At 44.4% G+C, this 18,573-nt stretch overlaps 1 protein-coding gene across 4 annotated transcripts in view; it reads left to right on the top strand.

Annotated features, from left to right (window-relative positions):
• The first annotated feature begins 1,452 nt into the window (after window positions 1-1,452).
• Window positions 1,453-18,573, top strand: part of LOC139389691 (multiple C2 and transmembrane domain-containing protein 1-like) — a 227,384-nt gene continuing 210,263 nt past the window's right edge. For 2 of the 4 annotated variants that reach the window (XM_071136581.1, XM_071136583.1), the window contains exon 1: window positions 1,593-2,375. In XM_071136581.1, coding sequence (XP_070992682.1) covers window positions 1,863-2,375 — 513 coding nt within the window. In that variant the 5' untranslated portion in view covers window positions 1,593-1,862. Of the gene's footprint in view, window positions 2,376-18,573 lie in introns of all 4 variants that reach the window. The other 2 variants (XM_071136582.1, XM_071136580.1) reach the window with 2 other exon arrangements.

Here is an 18,573-nt window from a genome sequence, read left to right as displayed (position 1 = left end):
TGTGTGTGTGTGTGCCTAAACTAGGCCTAAGCTTGTCTCCTTTAATATTACTTTTTTGAATATGAATATCATACAGTGGACGCCTATGCATTTATCGCTCAAATCTCCGACAGCTGAACCATGAGATAGACAAATATTGTTTTAGGAAAGTAAAAACCAATAAAACAATAAACTATAACGTTTTTAATAGGCTACACATCGAAACACATTTGGGATAATTTGTTATACCCAGTTTTTAATGACACGTAATTATGGATCATGGATCAATATGGTTTGTTTGTTGACGGCGCTGGCAGCGCACAGTAGGAGGTTTCTTTCTCTCTCTCTTTCTCTCGGATCTGAACAGGTCTCTCGGATCCAAACCAGCATGGGTCTGTTTTCCACTGTCCTTTGGGTCTGACTGTCCTCGGGTCCATTCTGAACGGGTCTCTATTTAATTTTTTTAAATTTATGCATATCAGGTCAAGTGGGAAAGCCGCAGATCCAACTTTTTGGACCCGTGAAGACCTCTAGTCCTGAGTCCTGCTTCCTCTCCTTACATCAGACAATCCCACAGGATTACACTGTCAGTGTCTCTTTTTACCTTAGTTCGGTGTGTGTGTGTGTGAACGCTGCATGCCATTGTGTGTTTGTTTGTGTACATGGGATTGTGTACATGGGATTTCAAAAGACTAAATGCAGATGCACTTGTTAAACATCTGCTTGTTCCAGCTGATATTTATGGTAAACTTGACCTTAAACATGCTTAAAGGCCCAATGCAGCCATTTTTCTATCAATAACAAATCATTTCCGGGTAACAATTAATTACCTCCCTGTAATAGATATCCATTAGATTGCCATCAATGGAGAAAAATAGCTTTTTAGCAAAAAGCTCTTTCTCAAGCAATAATGTAGGACTGTCTGGGAGTGGTCTGAACCACTTGCGTACAACACTCCCCCGCAGCTCCCGCAAGATGGGGGGGGGGGGGGCTATGGGCTCTTGGAGGTTGCCCTCATAGAATTAGGAATTTATTTTCTTGCATAAGTAAAAATCTGGATTATGCCTCTACTGCCATTCATTCCGAATGAGACTGGTTTGGATTTCTTCCTGATGAATTTGTCTGCCATTTTCAGCCCACTTTGGAACTTCAAGGGTTTTGACATAGCCCCTCTAGAAATTTAATAGGATATCCAGAGGCGCCCAAAATGGTTATCCTCTGAGTGTGCTCCCTTCTCTCAGAGAGAAAGTGCATTCATTCACAACAGAGGGGAAGGCATCAAAAGGACTAATTTATTCGGCTAGTATTCATTAAACGCACGCATGCACACGCACACCCCTCTTGCAAAATGAAAACAAGATCTACTGGCCTTTGTCAATAGCATGAAATGCAATCAGAACATGTGATAACTTCAACCCACGACCAGGGGGAGGCGCATTGAATATTTTAATATGTCCAGTCAGTCTTATGTTCAGTTCTCTACTCTATCTCTATTGGAAATGTATATTGCAACTACTAACTACCAACGCATAAGTTATTAAGCGCTGTCTGTTCAACTATGTGTTTCCATCTGATTCTGACTCCAATAGGGGTGATGATTTTTCTGCCCATGCAGCCTGTGTGAACTTCACATGTATGGCAAGCGCAACGCTTCCGCTCCATCATTTACCGTTTGACCGCAACACAACACGTTTGTCATGAAATTCACACTTCAGGCGCACACATTCGCGGATGACGAAGATCCAGAAGATCTACACGAGCCCATGCGTCTTGTGCCGCTCATTGGCGCTGGAAACTGATCATAGTGGAAGTGCAGTATCTTCAGCCAACGGTGACATTCACGACGCCGTGCGCGCAGACTGGCAGGCTGCTGTACCGGCACTATGGAGGAGAAAAACAAGGACGATAACGCCACGAAGGGACAGGAATCGATGTCCTATCAACGGAGGATGTGGAAGAATTTTCAAGAAAAAACCAAACCGTTTTTGAGTCCCAAATTGGTCTCTGAACGTCGCAATCCCGACAGTAAAAAGGAGACGGGGTTATGGATGTTTAAAAGGAAAAAGAAACAGTTGGACCGTGTCTTTTCGTCCTCACAGCCCAATCTCTGCTCCTCTACCCCGTCGACTTTCCCGGGCGACCTGTCACTCGGCGGTACAGCGGTCCCTGGGAACAGCGACAACGGGCAACCTATGCAACAGCTGCTGGGTGCGGTTGGAGTGTCGGCAAGCAAGCCAGAGCTAACGGGACACGAGTGCCCGAAGCTCATCGTCTCCCATTTAATCATGTCCCACCAGAAGAGCTCCTCTCTCGGCTCTGCATGCTTCGAGAAGCTGGTAGTAAAATCTGCGGACGTTGGAGAGGAGGAACAGCTCCGCAAAAACGCCAGTGATTCTGTGAGTAACTTGGAAGTAAATAAACGTGCCACAACGTCTCCAAAAGCACCCCTTAATGATATGTGTGAATACATATTAGCAGGTTGTTTATGTATTTTAAGAAAATTGAAGAGGCTGTAGAAGTGTCAGTTTACGGACAATGACATCGCGGTATGATGGACTTTCCATTTTGTGTGTCCGTAAAAGTTACTAGATTTCCATAAATTGCCTTCAAATCCCGTCTCATTACTACACTTACACAAAATCTCAATTACAGTAGACCTATAAATTCACTGTCTGTAGATATGGGGGAGCAGGGTTTGAACCAGAAACCCTGCAAAACAAGACAAGTGTGCACTACCCCCTGTGCCATAAAGGTCCTGACCTCTGAGTAGAGCCTGTAGTAGTAAACGTCCTCATTTGTAACACCAAGTTTATTAAATTATTTTTTTTAAATATTCTACATGGATGCAAATGATTAACATTCAAATGTACAAGCGGAGTCAGCTATGAATGCTGCAGCAGTCAAATATAATTCTAATGCACATAGACAAGTTCAACAATAAAGGCCGCCTACTGCGGTGCAAGGTAACGTTAGTGGCGTTATCAGCTTGATCTCTTGCAGTGCAAAAACTTGCCTGGAAAAGTCGACCCTCAGCCACTATAGGGTTGAATTGTAAAATACATATGCCATCGAAAGGTTGCAATAGTAAACTCAAAATCCAAGAGGAAAACAGTTAGCCACTCCAGAAAAGTTAGCAAGTAAGTGCATGAACGTTTATTTGGCTGTAGGTTAATCACGCAAGCAAATGCATGTGTGGATCTATCTGTATACTAGCCATCTAAATGAGCTAACTAGCTACCTTCACTTACCAGAAGTAGCTGAGACAGAGCTGACCTTTTTTTTTGTTTTATTATTATCCTGTGTCCAGCATGCTGGCACTGGTCATGCTGAGGAGTCTAAAATATGGTCCCATGAGCAAGAAAATATTCTCAAACTCTTGCTAAATGAAAATCGCTTGCAATTCCAATTTTCATCCAGAAGCTCAAAGTAGCAACATCAAAACAACTTTCTAACAATAGACCTGCCAGTGTTTAAAAAAAATATATTCTCCTGCACATCATCAGCTGTTGCACCCAGACAGACACACAGACTGACTGACAGCCGGGAGACGATATTCTTAACCGTTAACGACATGTATTTGTCGGCTAAATTACATTTGTAATGAGGGATATAGCTAGATATACACTACTGTTCAAAAAGTTTGGGGTCGCTTTGAAATGTCCTTGTTTTTGAAAGAAAAGCAGCATCCCGAAGGCCAGCATCCCGGTGTCCCCTCTTCACTGTTGACGATGAGACTGGTGTTTTGCGGAAACTATCTAATGAAGCTGCCATTTAAGGACTTGTGAGGCATCTGTTTCTCAAACTAGATACTCTAATATACTTGTCCTCTTGCTCAGTTGTGCACCGGGGCCTCCCACTTCCCTTTCTTTTCTGGTTAGAGCCAGTTTGCTCTGTTCTGTGAAGGGAGTAGTACACAGTGTTGTACGAGATCTTCAGTTTCTTGGCAGTTCCTCGCATGGAATAGTCTTCATTTCTCAGAACATTTGGATCACTTTGAAATCGGAAATGACTATTTTCTAAATACACTGCTCAAAAAAATAAAGGGAACACTAAAATAACACATCCTAGATCTGAATGAATGAAATATTTGTATTAAATACTTTTTTCTTTACATAGTTGAATGTGCTGACAACAAAATCACACAATTGAAATCAAATTTATCAACCCATGGAGGTCTGGATTTGGAGTCACACTCAAAATTAAAGTGGAAAACCACACTACAGGCTGATCTAACTTTGATGTACTGTCCTTAAAACAAGTCTAAATGAGGCTCAGTAGTGTGTGTCGCCTCCATGTGCCTGTATGACCTCCCTACAACGCCTGGGCATACTCCTGATGAGGTGGCGGATGGTCTCCTGAGGGATCTCCTCCCAGACCTGGACTAAAGCATCCGCCAACTCCTGGACAGTCTGTGGTGCAACAGACTGGTGGATGGAGCGAGACATGATGTCCCAGATGTGCTCAATTGGATTCAGGTCTGGGGAACGGGCGGGCCAGTCCATAGCATCAATGCCTTCCTCTTGCAGGAACTGCTGACACACTCCAGCCACATGAGGTCTAGCATTGTCTTGCATTAGGAGGAACCCAGGGCCAACCGCACCAGCATATGGTCTCACAAGGGGTCTGAGGATCTCATCTCAGTACCTAATGGCAGTCAGGCTACCTCTAGCGAGCACATGGAGGGCTGTGCGGCCCCCCAAAGAAATGCCACCCCACACCATGACTGACCCACCGCCAACCGGTCATGCTGGAGAATGTTGCAGGCAGCAGAACGTGTTGTTTAAGTGTTCCCTTTATTTTTTTGAGCAGTGTATATAAATACAGGGGAAAACAGGGTCATTTTATTTGGGACTTACTTAGTCAAGCTTTAACATTCTACACAGGTGTCATACAGGAATTAGATGCTACGCAGCAGCTTAGCACAGGGATGAACAAACTAGTTTAGTTTCAATGTCTATTCAAACAGCAGTTACCTTGCCATCTACACAGCCATATATCATCTCTGCACTGTTCTGAGGTAAAAGTCATGCTGTTCACTCTTCACAGCAGCTGCCTCGACGCGCTGCTCAGAGGTTTCCGTATGGTCCTAAAACATTCTCTCTTCTACCGCTAAACACGGCTCTTAGCTATCCGCATGGTCCTAAAGCCACCCCTTAGTACTTGCTACACTGCATTTCCTTTTTAATGATTTTAGTAGCCTATTTGAAATTGTTGGTGTTGAGCTAGGGTATGGCGAATGCCATACACAATGATAGCCATCTTACTTGGTTGGAAAAAAAAATCTAACCCTGCTGTAGTCAAGATCCATTCAGCTCTCAGTACGTTTAGATAAACTAAATTGACTCCCACTCCTTCCCCAGTGTTTCTGGCTTTAGCCTCCACAGTACAACAGCTCCGTCTGACATCCAGGTGCTTGTGTAAGCAATTTGGCACACATACTTACACAAGTGCACTTTTCCCCTGTGCCAAGGACCTCTTATCCATTTCATATTTGAGACACCTGCATTCAGGTGACAGGGTGAAGGGTACTTCAATAAAAAAAAAGATCTGTGAACACTATGTGTACTCTATGGCCCCTTTACCAGAGATAGGCCTACTGTATAACCAGGGTTGCCAAATAAGCATTTCTTATTTCTAAAATGCCTCCCAGCGCTCAGGATTTAGCCTACACTTTCTAAATGAAATGAGAGTTTATGGGAAATAACAAGCCACTGCATTACATTGTCATAATTTCACAATGTAATTTGGAGAGTGAGCGGTGGTGATTCATTGTAACTTCTGAGAGTCAGTTAAACATTTATTCAATGAAAGGGGCATACAACTGGACATTCTAGGATGTCCTAGTTTGTTAACTAGTAACCACACAGTGCATACTGTCCATTGGAAGTGGGTGTATGTCATAGGGTGTATATTACTACGAGTCCCAATTCCTTTCAGAACTTTGCATACCTCACCAATGCAATGCATATCTGATGATGATGATGATGTGTGTGTGTGTGTGTGTCAGCAAGGCTGAATGGTTTCTTGATGTCACAGAATTCATATTGTCATGCAGTATCTACTGTTTTGTACCCCATATCATTTAATTTGATCATGGGAAATGGGCGGATAGACAAACTGCAGGAGAACTGTCATGCGTTTCCTCATTATCTGTCATAATCAGCATGTGTCATATTCCATGGACACTATGCGTTGCATGACGTTGATGTTGCTATTTAACAGATGCTTCTTGCCAGGGTGATAGGTGTTTCAATAGGACCTCTGTGTATTGAAATAAATCAGCTGCTGGAGTCACAGCTATGTTCATCTTTTGCGTTCAGGTCATGAGGCTCTCCACTTAACCCCAGCTCTACTGATGTCCACTTGATGAATGGCCACTCCCAGACACAATAACCTCCAGCCCATGTGAAAGTGACTGTGGGTCTGCTCTGTTCCAGTATAGATCTTGGCTAGCGTCGCACACCACAGACTCTTGTGTTTTGGTTTTGGTGACACCGACACGTGATGTTTCTGATTGGCTGGATATGTGCACACTTTTCCAGGTAGAAATCAGCCCCTGCTCCCAAGCTAAAATGCAAGGTTAGAATCATTCTGGGAAGATTAAATCCCCTCATCTCTCTCCCTTCATTTGACTCTCTCACTCTCCACCTCATACATAGCCCTCTCTCTCTCCCTCTCACCCCAGACTGCTTATCAGTCATCCTGCCTCTGTGCCCAGCTGTTATGGGCCATTTGTGAAATATTTAGCAGTCAGGAAGGAGGAAGGCCATCTTGTATGCAGGACACACCAGACTCAAATGTTGTCAGTCAACTCACAGACTGTTTCGTACAAGCGCTGTCATACTGACTGGTTTCCTGGGCCGGTAGCGTGGATGAAAAAGTGGCTGATGTGCGTGGGCCTCTGGGTTGTGGGGGCGTGGAAACATGGCCTTCACCTTCCAGTGGCAGCACCCGGCTCGATCTTAATGGCAGTTCCCTCGATGGAAGAATCAGAATCACTTTATTCAGTAAGTGCATTTGCATATATTTGAGGTTCTTGACCTGCTGCTTGCCAGAGAACGACTGATGTTGAGAGCCTGAAAGTGTCTGGGCACCATGATTCGGAGAACAACCCACTATAACATTGGTGCAGGCTTGAGCAGCAAATGCTCAAGAAATAAAGGCGTGTAGCTCTCACCTCTGATAGATTGCAATATCACCCTCTTTCTTTCCCGGACTCCCACCTGCTACTCAGGTGTGCTCAAGGTCTAGTGAAGGATACTGAGGGGAATGGAGGAAAGCCTTTCACTTGTGTCTGACTGAGCATGTTGGGCAAATGCAGCCAGACGGTCAACTACAGAGAGTTTAAGCCTATCAACAATACTCACTTTATTACCACCACATCCAAGCATCCCGGTGTGTATCTCCCCCACCTCTCTGACGTCTCCCCTGGACTGATCTCAATCTGGGTGTCTGAGTGAATGTACGACAGACACCTCGCCTAAGGTTGAAATGGAGGATTCTCTGCTCTGAGGACACATATGCATACCCTCTAAAAACAGGAGAGAACTGGGAGAATAAACAGGGTGGTGTGTGGAGAGAGAGAGAACGCCAATGCATGGCATTCTTTCCCTGAGGCGTTGCTCTCTAGATTCTGCCTCTTCTCTCGGGGCGACAGAGTTGCGTGCTAAACCACCGCATGTCTCAGTAGTCCTCTACAGCTCTCATCACGAGCAGCACAATCGGAGATGTGAATCTCACATTGTAACGTCAGATCACAGAGCACTGCTCTGTCCCTCTGACAGACAGAGCAGAAATGCACAGTAAGGCTTACTACGGTTGCCTTCTCTTCGGTCTTTTGTGTTGACACACGTTAAAAACTCAAATGTACTACAAACTACTGTAGTACTTACTGTATAACTCTGTTGTAAACTTTATAATACTATACTACACACTGTAGTATCCCTCTATCATGTGTAGTACTTACTATAGAATGTTGTCATATACTGTAGAATACTATAGTAAATACTATAGTTTTATATGAATGGAAAAAAACACTGTAGTTAATACTACAGTAATGTCCGCAAAACACACTTTTTTTTAACTATAGTAAATTGTACAGCATTTCATTTGCATATACCCTGCCAGTCCCCTCCCCATATCCCAATTTGTGCCACCCATAAGTGAGAAACCCACATGCCAAGTATGACCATATATTGTGTTCCCTACAGGTTCTAGGAAAAGAGCAGGAGCTCTGAACTATCTGTTCAGACCTCTGTCCTTCCTTCAGGTTATGGAACATTTGAAAAAGCCTCCACAAAGATAATGAAACACAAACAGTGCAATTAGGAGAACAGAAGGGATGGTTTAGCTTGACAATCGACACATGAATCAAAGGAGTATTGCGCATGGAACGGAACCCTTAACTGCTGACAAGTAAAATCCTTATTGAACTGGGATCTCAGAAACACGGGCAGTGGCCGCATGAGGAACGATGACATCAAACATGAAATGGAACATCAGTCCAATTACTGAACAGGATATTTTAGCAAATTAGATATGCCGTTTGTAGTTCATTCCGACATGAATTCATGTCAGTTAAGGTCAACATGCTGGTTATTTGAGTTCACGTTTTCTTAGTCCTCTTAATAGCTACTCTACCCTAAGAGCCTAATAAGCAGTAGCAATCCGCCAACAGCTCAAAAGTTGTAAGCAACCGCCTAAATGTTTCTTTTAAGTTTTTGGCAGATTCCGGACACTGCTGAATGTATCGATATTGGCAGAGCAGAAATGTTGAGTTTTATTTTTGTCATCAAGATAATAAAATGTCCTCGTCTGGTAATAAAATGTTTCAGTCTGTTTGAAAGGTTTACAAGCTAATATAGGGTTTAATTTCAAAATCTCGTGCAAACGCAACACACCACTTCAAAAACATCTCCTCATGCAATTGAACAGCCTCACAATGATAGGACAACAGCAGACATTATTAGCTGTTGCCATATGTAAAACCAGACAACACGGACGAGGGAACAAGACACAGGTGGGCAGTAAACATTCAGTGGACCAACGGGCCGCAGAACCTTCACTGTTCAAAAAATGCTAATCAAACATAAGCCATTTGCAGCTCAATGAACACAGCTCCACTCACCAGAGGAGTATCGAATGCATTTGCAAATGAGGCCCCCAAAAGAGGAAACCTGCAGTCCTAATAACCAATGATGCATACGTTGTTTGCTTTCATTTATGATCTAATCTGGTCTCGGTATGAATGATAACCATGATACACTGTCTCTTCCAGTTGAGTGACAGTTTCTGTTCTGTGCTCTACCTCATTGGAAAAGCCCATTATCCTTTCTCAGAATTAGATTAAAAAAAAAACAGGAATTCCAATTCTGGAAAAAGAAGCAGAGTTTGTATTGTGATTGCCAGGTGTTGCAGATGTACTATCTGCACCGGGAATAGAACAACGGTGTGTTCTAGTGCTGTCCCCAACTAAAAAAAATATTGGTTGACCGAAAATTGTCTGTTCTTTTGACCAATCGATTGGTCAACATTTTCTTAAGTGTATTTTTCCATTTATAGACATACCATAAGTGTTTTAATAAAATCAACTACAGTGGGGCAAAAAAGTATTTAGTCAGCCACCAATTGTGCAAGTTCTCCCACTTAAAAAGATGAGGCCTGTAATTTTCATCATAGGTACACTTCAACTATGACAGACAAAATGAGAAGAAAAAAATCCAGAAAATCACATTGTAGGATTTTTAATGAATTTATTTGCAAATTATGGTGTAAAATAAGTATTTGGTCACCTACAAACAAGCAAGATTTCTGGCTCTCACAGACCTGTAACTTCTTCTTTAAGAGGCTCCTCTGTCCTCCACGTTACCTGTATTAATGGCACCTGTTTGAACTTGTTATCACTCACTATAAAAGACACCTTTCCACAACCTATTAAAGGAACAGATGGAAGAAAGTTTGAAGTGCTGGTACTCAGCTCCGGTGAGCTCCTGCCCAAGTCAAGCACTGTGTCACGCCATGACCTGAGTATTCTTTGTTTTCTTTATATATTTTGGTTAAGTCAGGGTGTGACATGGGTGATGTATGTGTTTTTGTACGGTCTAGGGGTTTTGTAGGTTTATAGGGTTGTCTACCATCTAGGTGTTTGTATGTCTATGGTTGCCTAGATTGGTTCTCAATTAGAGGCAGCTGTTTATCGTCGTCTCTGATTGGGAACCATATTTAGGCAGCCATCTTCTTTGGGTATTTCGTGGGTTATTGTCTATGTGATGTTGCATGTTTGCACTCAGTTTTGATAGCGGTCACATTCGTCTTGTTATTTTGTTTGTTTGTTTAGTGTACTTCGTGTTTTCCGTCTTTCATTAAAAAGATGTATTCACATCACTCTGCGCTTTGGTCCCCTCACTACGACTATTGTGACACACTGCTTCTTATTGCTTGCACAAATAGCCTACAGCTGTGTCTGTCCAGGGCTCACTGGCAGCAGGAAACTCTGAGGGCCGAGAATACTTCATACAATGTTGCAAATTCGCTAGCACATGCTTTGGGCATGACCAAAGTTAATAGGTAATTCAATGTTTCAAGTTCATTGCAGACAGGTCATGCGTAGCCAATAGGATATATTTTTTTAAATCAGGATATTTTCTACCTAAAAGCTGCAATGTTTTTGTTTGTTATTTTTATGTAGGCTATTTTTACATAGTTGGCAATGACAATAGGAGTTACTTTTTAGGTTTGCATCATTTTCATTTAGATTTGGATAGAATTTTGATTAACCACATAACAATGATTTTTAGATATTAATACGTTATTATAAAGGAAATGAAACTGATCCACAAAAATGTGCATATGAAAACCATAACTGGCATGCAGATCGGTAGAATTGGTAAGATAAATTGTTATTCCATATGAGAAAGGTTGCCGGGGCCTCGTGTAGCCTATTACCGGCAACTTCAGGAGTTTTTTTTTTCTTCTGGCTATCTAGATCTCTGACTCCCTCTTGAGTTATTTGTGTATTATTTCATCAAACAGTAAGCTTAAAGCATCAGATAAGCTCAATGCTCATCAGATAAGCTCTGGCGGCTCAGGACAGACGGGAGATTGGCGGCTCAGGACAGACGGGAGACTCTGGCGGCTCAGGACAGACGGGAGACTGTGGTGGCTCAGGACAGACGGGAGACTCTGGCGGCTCAGGACAGACGGGAGACTCTGGCGGCTCAGGACAGACGGGAGACTCTGGCGGCTCAGGACAGACGGGAGACTCTGGCGGCTCAGGACAGGCGGGAGACTCTGGCGGCTCAGGACAGGCGGGAGACTCTGGCGGCTCAGGACAGGCGGGAGCACCTGTAGGGATGAGACGGAGAGACAGCCTGGTGCGGGGGGCTGCCACCGGAGGGCTGGTCCGTGGAGGTGGCACTGGCTAGACCAGACCGTGCAGGCACACTGGAGCTCTTGAGCACCGAGCCTGCCCAACCTTACCTGGTTGAATGCTCCCGGTAGCCAGGCCAGTGCGGCAAGGTGGTATAGCCCGCACTGTGCTGGCGAACCGGGGACACCATGCGTAAGGCTGGTGCCATGTACGCCGGCCCGAGGAGACCTCTCTCTCTCCGGTAAGCACGGAAAGTTGGCGCAGGTCTCCTACCTGGCTTCACCACACTCCACGTGTGCACTCCACGTGTGCCCCCCCAAGAAACCTTTGGGGCTGCCTCTCGTGCTTCCAGCCACGCTGCCGTGCTGCCTCCTCATACCAGCGCCTCTCTGCTTTCGCTGCCTCCAGCAATGCTTTGGGGCGGCGATATTCCCCTGGCTGTGCCCAGGGTCCTTCGCCGTCCAGAATCTCCTCCCAAGTCCATGAGTCCTGCGTTCTTTGCCGCTGCTGATGCTGGCCATTACCACGCTGCTTGGTCCATTGTTGGTGGGTTATTCTGTCACGATCGTCGTAGTGAGGAGAACAAAGCGCAGCGTGATGTGAATACATCTTTTTAATAAAAGACGGAAAACACAAAGTACACTAAACAAACAAACAAAATAACAAGACGAACGTGACCAATATCAAAACTGAGTGCAAACATGCAACATCACATAGACAACAACCCACAAAATACCCAAAGAGATGGCTGCCTAAATATGGTTCCCAATCAGAGACAACGATAAACAGCTGCCTCTAATTGAGAACCAATCTTGGCAACCATAGACATACATAAACACCTAGATGGTAAGCAACCCCATAAACCTACAAAACCCCTAGACAGTACAAAAACACATACATCACCCATGTCACACCCTGACCTAACCAAAATATATACTCAACATTGATAGGAGCGCTCCAAACAAAAGTCGATGACTAAATTGAATTGACAAAACTTGTAATGGGAAGGAAGTAAACAAAAACGTGTTTCTCAAATTAAAATCAAACTTTATTTGTCACGTGCCGAATACAACACAAGTATAGACCTTACCGTGAAATGCTTTTATTAAAATACTTAACCAACAGTGCAGTTCAAGAAGAGTTAAGAGAATAAAGTAAAGTAAAAAATTATAAAAAGTAACACAATAACATATCAATAACGAGGCTATATACAGGGGGTACGGGTACCAAGTCAGTGTGCGGGGGTACAGGTTAGAGGTAATTTCTACATGTAGGTAGGGGTGAATTGACTATGCATAGATAATAAACAGCGGGTAGCAGCAGTGTACAAAACAAATGAAGGGGAGGGGTCAATGTAATAGTCCAGTGATTTGATTAATTGTTCAGCAGTCTTACGGCTTGGGGGTAGAAGCTGTTAAGGAGCCTTTTGGTCCTAGACTTGGTGCTCCGGTACCGCTTGCCATGCGGTGGCAGAGAAAACAGTCAATGACTTAGATGACTGGAGTCTCTGACAATTTCATGGGCTTTCCTCTGACACCGCCAATTATATAGGTCCTGGATGGCAGGAAGCTTGGCCCCAGTGATGTACTGGGCCGTACACACAACCCTCTGTAGCGCCTTATGGTCAGATGCCGAGCAGTTGTCATACCAGGCGGTGATGCAACCGGTCAGGATGCTCTAGATTGTGCAGCTGCAGAACTTTTTGAGGATCTGGGGACCCATGCCAAATATTTTCAGTCTCCTGAGGGGGAAAAGGTTTTGTCGTGCCCTCTTCACGACTGTCTTGGCGTGTTTGGACCATGATAGATCGTTGGTGATGTGGACACAAAGGAACTTGAAACTCTGAGACCCGCTCCACTACAGCCCCGTTGATGTTAATGGGGGCCTGTTTGGCCGGCCTTTTCCTGTAGTCCACGATCAGCTCCTTTGTCTTGCTCACATTGAGGGAGAGGTTGTTGTCCTGGCACCACACTGCCAGTTCTCTGACCTCTTCCCTATAGGCTGTCTCATCATTGTCGGTGATCACGCCTACCACTATTGTGCCATCAGCAAACTTAATGATGGTGTTGGAGTAATGTTAGGCCATGGGTGAACAGAGAGTACAGGAGGAGACTAAGCATACACCCCTGAGGGACCCCCGTGTTGAGGATCAGCGTGGCAGGTGTGTTGTTGCCTACCCTTACCACCTGGGGGTGGCCCGTCAGGAAGTCCAGGATCCAGTTGCAGAGGGAGGTGTTTAGTCCCAGGGTCCTTAGTTTAGTGATGAGCTTTGTGGGCACTGTGGTGTTGAACGCTGAGCTGTAGTCAATGAACAGCATTCTCACATACAGTAGGTGTTCCTTTTTTCCAGGTTGGAAAGGGCAGTGTGGAGTGCGATTGAGATTGCGTCATATGTGGATCTGTTGGGGTGGTATGCGAATGGGAGCGGGTCTATGGTATCCGGGAGGATGCTGTTGATGTGAGCCATGACCAGCCTTTCAAAGCACTTCATGGCTACCGACGTTTGTGTTACAGGGCGGTAATAATTTAGTCAGGTTACCTTCGCTTCCTTGGGCACAGGGACTATGGTGGTCTGCTTGAGAAATGTAGGTATTACAGACAGAGGTTGAACATGTCAGTGAAGACATTTGCCAGCATGCTTTGAGTACACGTCCTGGTAATCCATCTGGCCCCGCGGCTTTGTGAATGTTGACCTGTTTTAAGGTCTTGCTCACATCGGCTACTCAGAGTGTTATCACACAGTCATCCAGAACAGCTGGTGCTCTCATGCATGCTTCAGTGTTGCTTGCTAGCTTAAAAGGCATTTAGCTCGTCTGGTATGCTCGTGTCGCGGGGCAGCTCGCGTCTGGGTTTCCCTTTGTAGTCCGTAATAGTTTTCAAGCCCTGCCACATCTGATCAGAACCGGTGTAGAAGGATTCAATCTTAATCGCAATCAATCGCAACAGATGAGAAATGATAGGAATTAAAGGTGAATGTACTACTAGTGGTATATGTAATCTGGAAGTGATACACACTAACAATCAAACACAAAAATTCACACAATGAAGTTATGAGAGAGAAGTGCATTGTGCGTCTGGGCGCTGCATGGTCAATCCGACGTTTGCATTGGCCGTGCAGCATTTACAGCTATATGGCCTCTGCAAATGTCACTGCATTCATACTTGCACTTCGCAGAGCAGTGCAGTGCTGTTGTGAAGGAAGTTGTCAAGGAAGTGAGTTTGTGTTTATACAGGATGTACTGGCCCCACCTACCGCCAACCCACCGCGTCAATGTGGACATGAAGTGGTGACCACAGTAAAAAGAGGGGGGAATATTCCCATTTCCCACCCGATCCTGATGGGTCATGGTATCAGTCTAGTTTACCTAGTATTGCAACCCAGTGTGTCCTTCCTTCGTCCCTCCTTATCCTTACTCTAATATGACACTTCCTCACCACCTCCTCTCCCTTCCCAGGCTGTGTGCAGAGTGGCAATCTGGAGAGGAGAGATTAAAATGGGAGACGGCCGCAGGGAGGGACAGCAGCGGTTCCATAAATCACATTAAGGCGACCATAGAGTTGGAAATGACTTCAATCACATTGTGCCTAGTGTGAGTCAGATGGAGGCTAGCCGAGGACAGGGTTAGCACTACTAGCAGCACGCCACAGAGGCAGAGATAATTCAGCTTTCGGGGAGGTTGGACACCAATTCCAAATCCTGTGGAAAAGATGCGTCGCTCGAACCCAGCCGACAGCATGATTCCTCACGCATGTGCTTGTTTATCATAGCTGTGTCCTTCACAGGAATTATAATGCCAGGGATGTACCGTATAAACGCCTACAGGTCGGTGGTCACATGGACACTCATTGGAGAAGCCCCATGTCAGCATTTACATACGCCATGATGTTTGAGATATGTGTTGTGTTCCTAGAATGGCAACTGCATGAAACATGCTTGTTTAGTCTGGCTTGGCTGGATCTCTTGGTGGGCCCTTGGTGTGCCCCGTGAAGTGGTTTGTGGCTCTGCTGCTCTCTGCTCTCTTATTGTTATTGCCTACCTACTGTGGTTGTGTGTGTGCGTGTCCGTGTGCGTGTGCGTGTGCGTGTGATATTTAGTTTGTTTCCGTTTCTTCTACCAAATTCGAAAGTAAAACAGCAAGCAGTGTGTGTGGGCTAACATAACTCATCTAGTATACCAAGCTTTACCCACACACTGTTTGGTATGTATTGACACGAGAATAGGAAATATCATTAACCTGGATTCATTCCTCTTCAAGCAGCACATTTGAACAATTATCCCTCTGCTCTGTCTGATCATCTGGGTGAATGCGCTTTCACTGTTAGTGAATGCAGCCTCTCGAGTTAGTACAGTTTCAAATGCCGTCCACCCTCTGTCTCTCTAATCCTCCGTGTCCTCTGCTCTGCTGTTACCACTCAAAGATTGGAGGGAGGAATGATGATAACCTGTAATTAGACCTGTTTTACTGAACCGAGAGAGAGAGAGAAGAGAGAAGAGAGAAGGAGACAGAGAGAGGAGAGAGAGATAGGAGAGAAGGAGACAGAGAGAGAGAGGAGAGAAGGAGACAGAGAGAAGAGAGAGAGGAGAGACAGAGACAGGGAGAAGAGAGAGACAGAGAACGAGAGAGAGAGAGAGAGAGAGAGAGAGAGACAGAGAGACAGAGAGAGAGAGAGAGACAGAGAGACAGAGAGAGAGAGAGAGACATAGGGCAAGAAGGAGCTGGTTATGTGTGTCGTGACTGCTAGCCTGCAGAGTTATTTATTGGGACAGAGTTATGCAGTGCCTTCAAAATATTCACACCCTTTGACTGGCCTACACACAATAATAACCCATAATGTGGAATTATGTTTTTAGAAATGTGTACAAATTGATGAAAAAAATGAAAATCTGAAACGCCTCGAGTCAGTAAGTATTCAACCCCTTTGTTATGGCTAGTCTGAATAAGTTCAGGAGTAGAAATCTGCTTAACAAGTCACATAATAAGTTGCACAGACTCATATTGTGTGCAATAATAGTGTTTAACATTATTTTTTAATGACTACCTCATCTCTGTACCCCACATATACAATTATCTCGGTCAAGCAGTGAATTTCAAACACAGATTCAACCACAAAGACCAGGGAGGTTTTCCAATGCCTCGCAAAGAAGGGCACCTATTAGTAGATGGGTAAAACAAACAGTAGACATTGAATATCCCTTTGAGCATGTTATTAATTACACTTTGAATGGTGTATCAATACACCCAGTCACTACAAAGATACAGGCATACTTCCTAACTGCCTGGAGAGGACGGAAACCGCTCAGGGATTTCACCATGAGGCCAATAGTGACTTTAAAACAGTTACAGAGTTTAATGGCTGTGATAGGAGAAAGCAATACTAACCAAATTGACAGAGTGAAAAGAAGGAAGCCTTTACAGTATACAAATATTCCAAAACATGCAACAAGGCACTAAAGTAATACTGCAAAAAAATGTGGCAAAGCAATTAACTTTTGGTCCTAAATACAGTGGCAAGACCTGAAAATGGTTGTCTAGCGATGATCAACAACCAATTTGACAGCGGTTGAAGATTTTTTTTCAGAATAATGGGCAAATCCAGGTGTGGAAAACTCTTAGAGATTTACCAAGAAAGACTCACTATTTTTGTTATACGCTTTTTTCTCCCCAATTTCATGGTATCCAATTGGTAGTAACAGTCTTGTCTCATTGCTGCAACTCCCGTACGGACTCAGGAGAGGCGAAGGTCGAGAGCCTTGCGTCCTCCGAAACACAACCCAACCAAGCCGCACTGCTTCTTGACACGATACATTTGCAAAAATATCTAAAAACGTGTTTTCACTTTGTCATTATGGGGAATTGCGTGTAGATGGGTGAGAGAAAAACACATCTATTTAATCCATTTTGAATTCAGGCTGTAACACAACAAAATGTGGAGTAAGTCGAGGGGCATGAATACTTTCTGGAGGCTTTGTGGTTCCTCTTCATTGTTTTCCAAGCAGCGCTGACCGATGCTCTGCTGGTTTTCTGGTTGGACTTGCGATGCCAATTTTAGCCCCGAAAACCTCCACGTCGGTGATGTAAGGATGGCAGGATGGCACGGCGCATGTTTTTCTTTTCTAGCGTGCTCAGATTGAGGAAGGTTAAACCTGCCCTTGGGGCATCTTTTAGAAGGCATATTTTTTGAGATGCAGGATTGCAGAGCTCTGTTAGTGGATCGTGTGGATGTGCCCAGTGCAGTTATGTAATCCAAGAACACATCCCTATGAAGTTCAACACAATGTATACCACGCTGTTCAGATGAAGCCCTTTGACCTATTGAGTCGTAGCTATCGCCTGCTATTGCTGCGCACCACGCACTAATTCACAGTTGGAATGTATTTCCTGTCCTGTGTAGATCAAGAGGGAAGTCATTGTAGCATATGATCCCTTTTATATTAGAGTGGGTAATCAACACCCTGCACCTGGCATCCGTAGTGACAATGTAGAGCCACTTTTTCAAACCGTGGCATGTGTGTGGTGAGTGGGACCCTGCACCGGCAGTGTCAGTGGGCGAGAATGGATTTGGCGCCACCTGCTGGCATTAAGGTGGCTATGTCTGGCCCGGTGAGGAAAACAGAGGACGTGGCTGACAGTAGGTCGAGATTGACAATCAGACTCTGATAATCATGCCTTGCTTATATTTCAGAGTTTAGACCCTGTTAGTCCTTGATAGTTCTGTGGAAAGAGAATGAGTCGACACATAAGTAATGCCTATTGGATTTGAAGGAGACATGTTAATAGCAGAAACCTGTAACCCAAAAGGTTTCATGTGGTTCCTTGAGACGGGTATCGTCTGCGGGCTCTGCCTCGGACACTCCCTAGACACACCCATAGTCACTTGCTGGGGCACATTCAGCAGGACACAATGTTGTGGTACATTTAGATAGAAACATGTTATGTAGAACAAACGTGCCTCTCCGACATGTAGAACAAGGAATCGTGTTGTCTCTGTTCGTGGCGTTTCTATCTGCAGTGTTCGACAAGGTTTGACAACTGAACGTGTCCTTGTTTGAGTATGTTTTGGTAAAAAAATGATAGGTGTAACTAGGAAACTGTTTATAGTTTGAAAACCTATTCATCTCAAACAATACAATATCCCTTACAAGTCACTGAGAACATTCTCACGTGAATGGCATATCAGAATACGTTTCCTTTGGTGGACTATTGACTTACTTCCAAGTAGAAACG

Source organism: Oncorhynchus clarkii, chromosome 30, assembly GCF_045791955.1.
Source record: "Oncorhynchus clarkii lewisi isolate Uvic-CL-2024 chromosome 30, UVic_Ocla_1.0, whole genome shotgun sequence".
NCBI lineage: Eukaryota > Metazoa > Chordata > Actinopteri > Salmoniformes > Salmonidae > Oncorhynchus > Oncorhynchus clarkii.
This window is presented reverse-complemented; position numbering and strand designations above follow the sequence as displayed.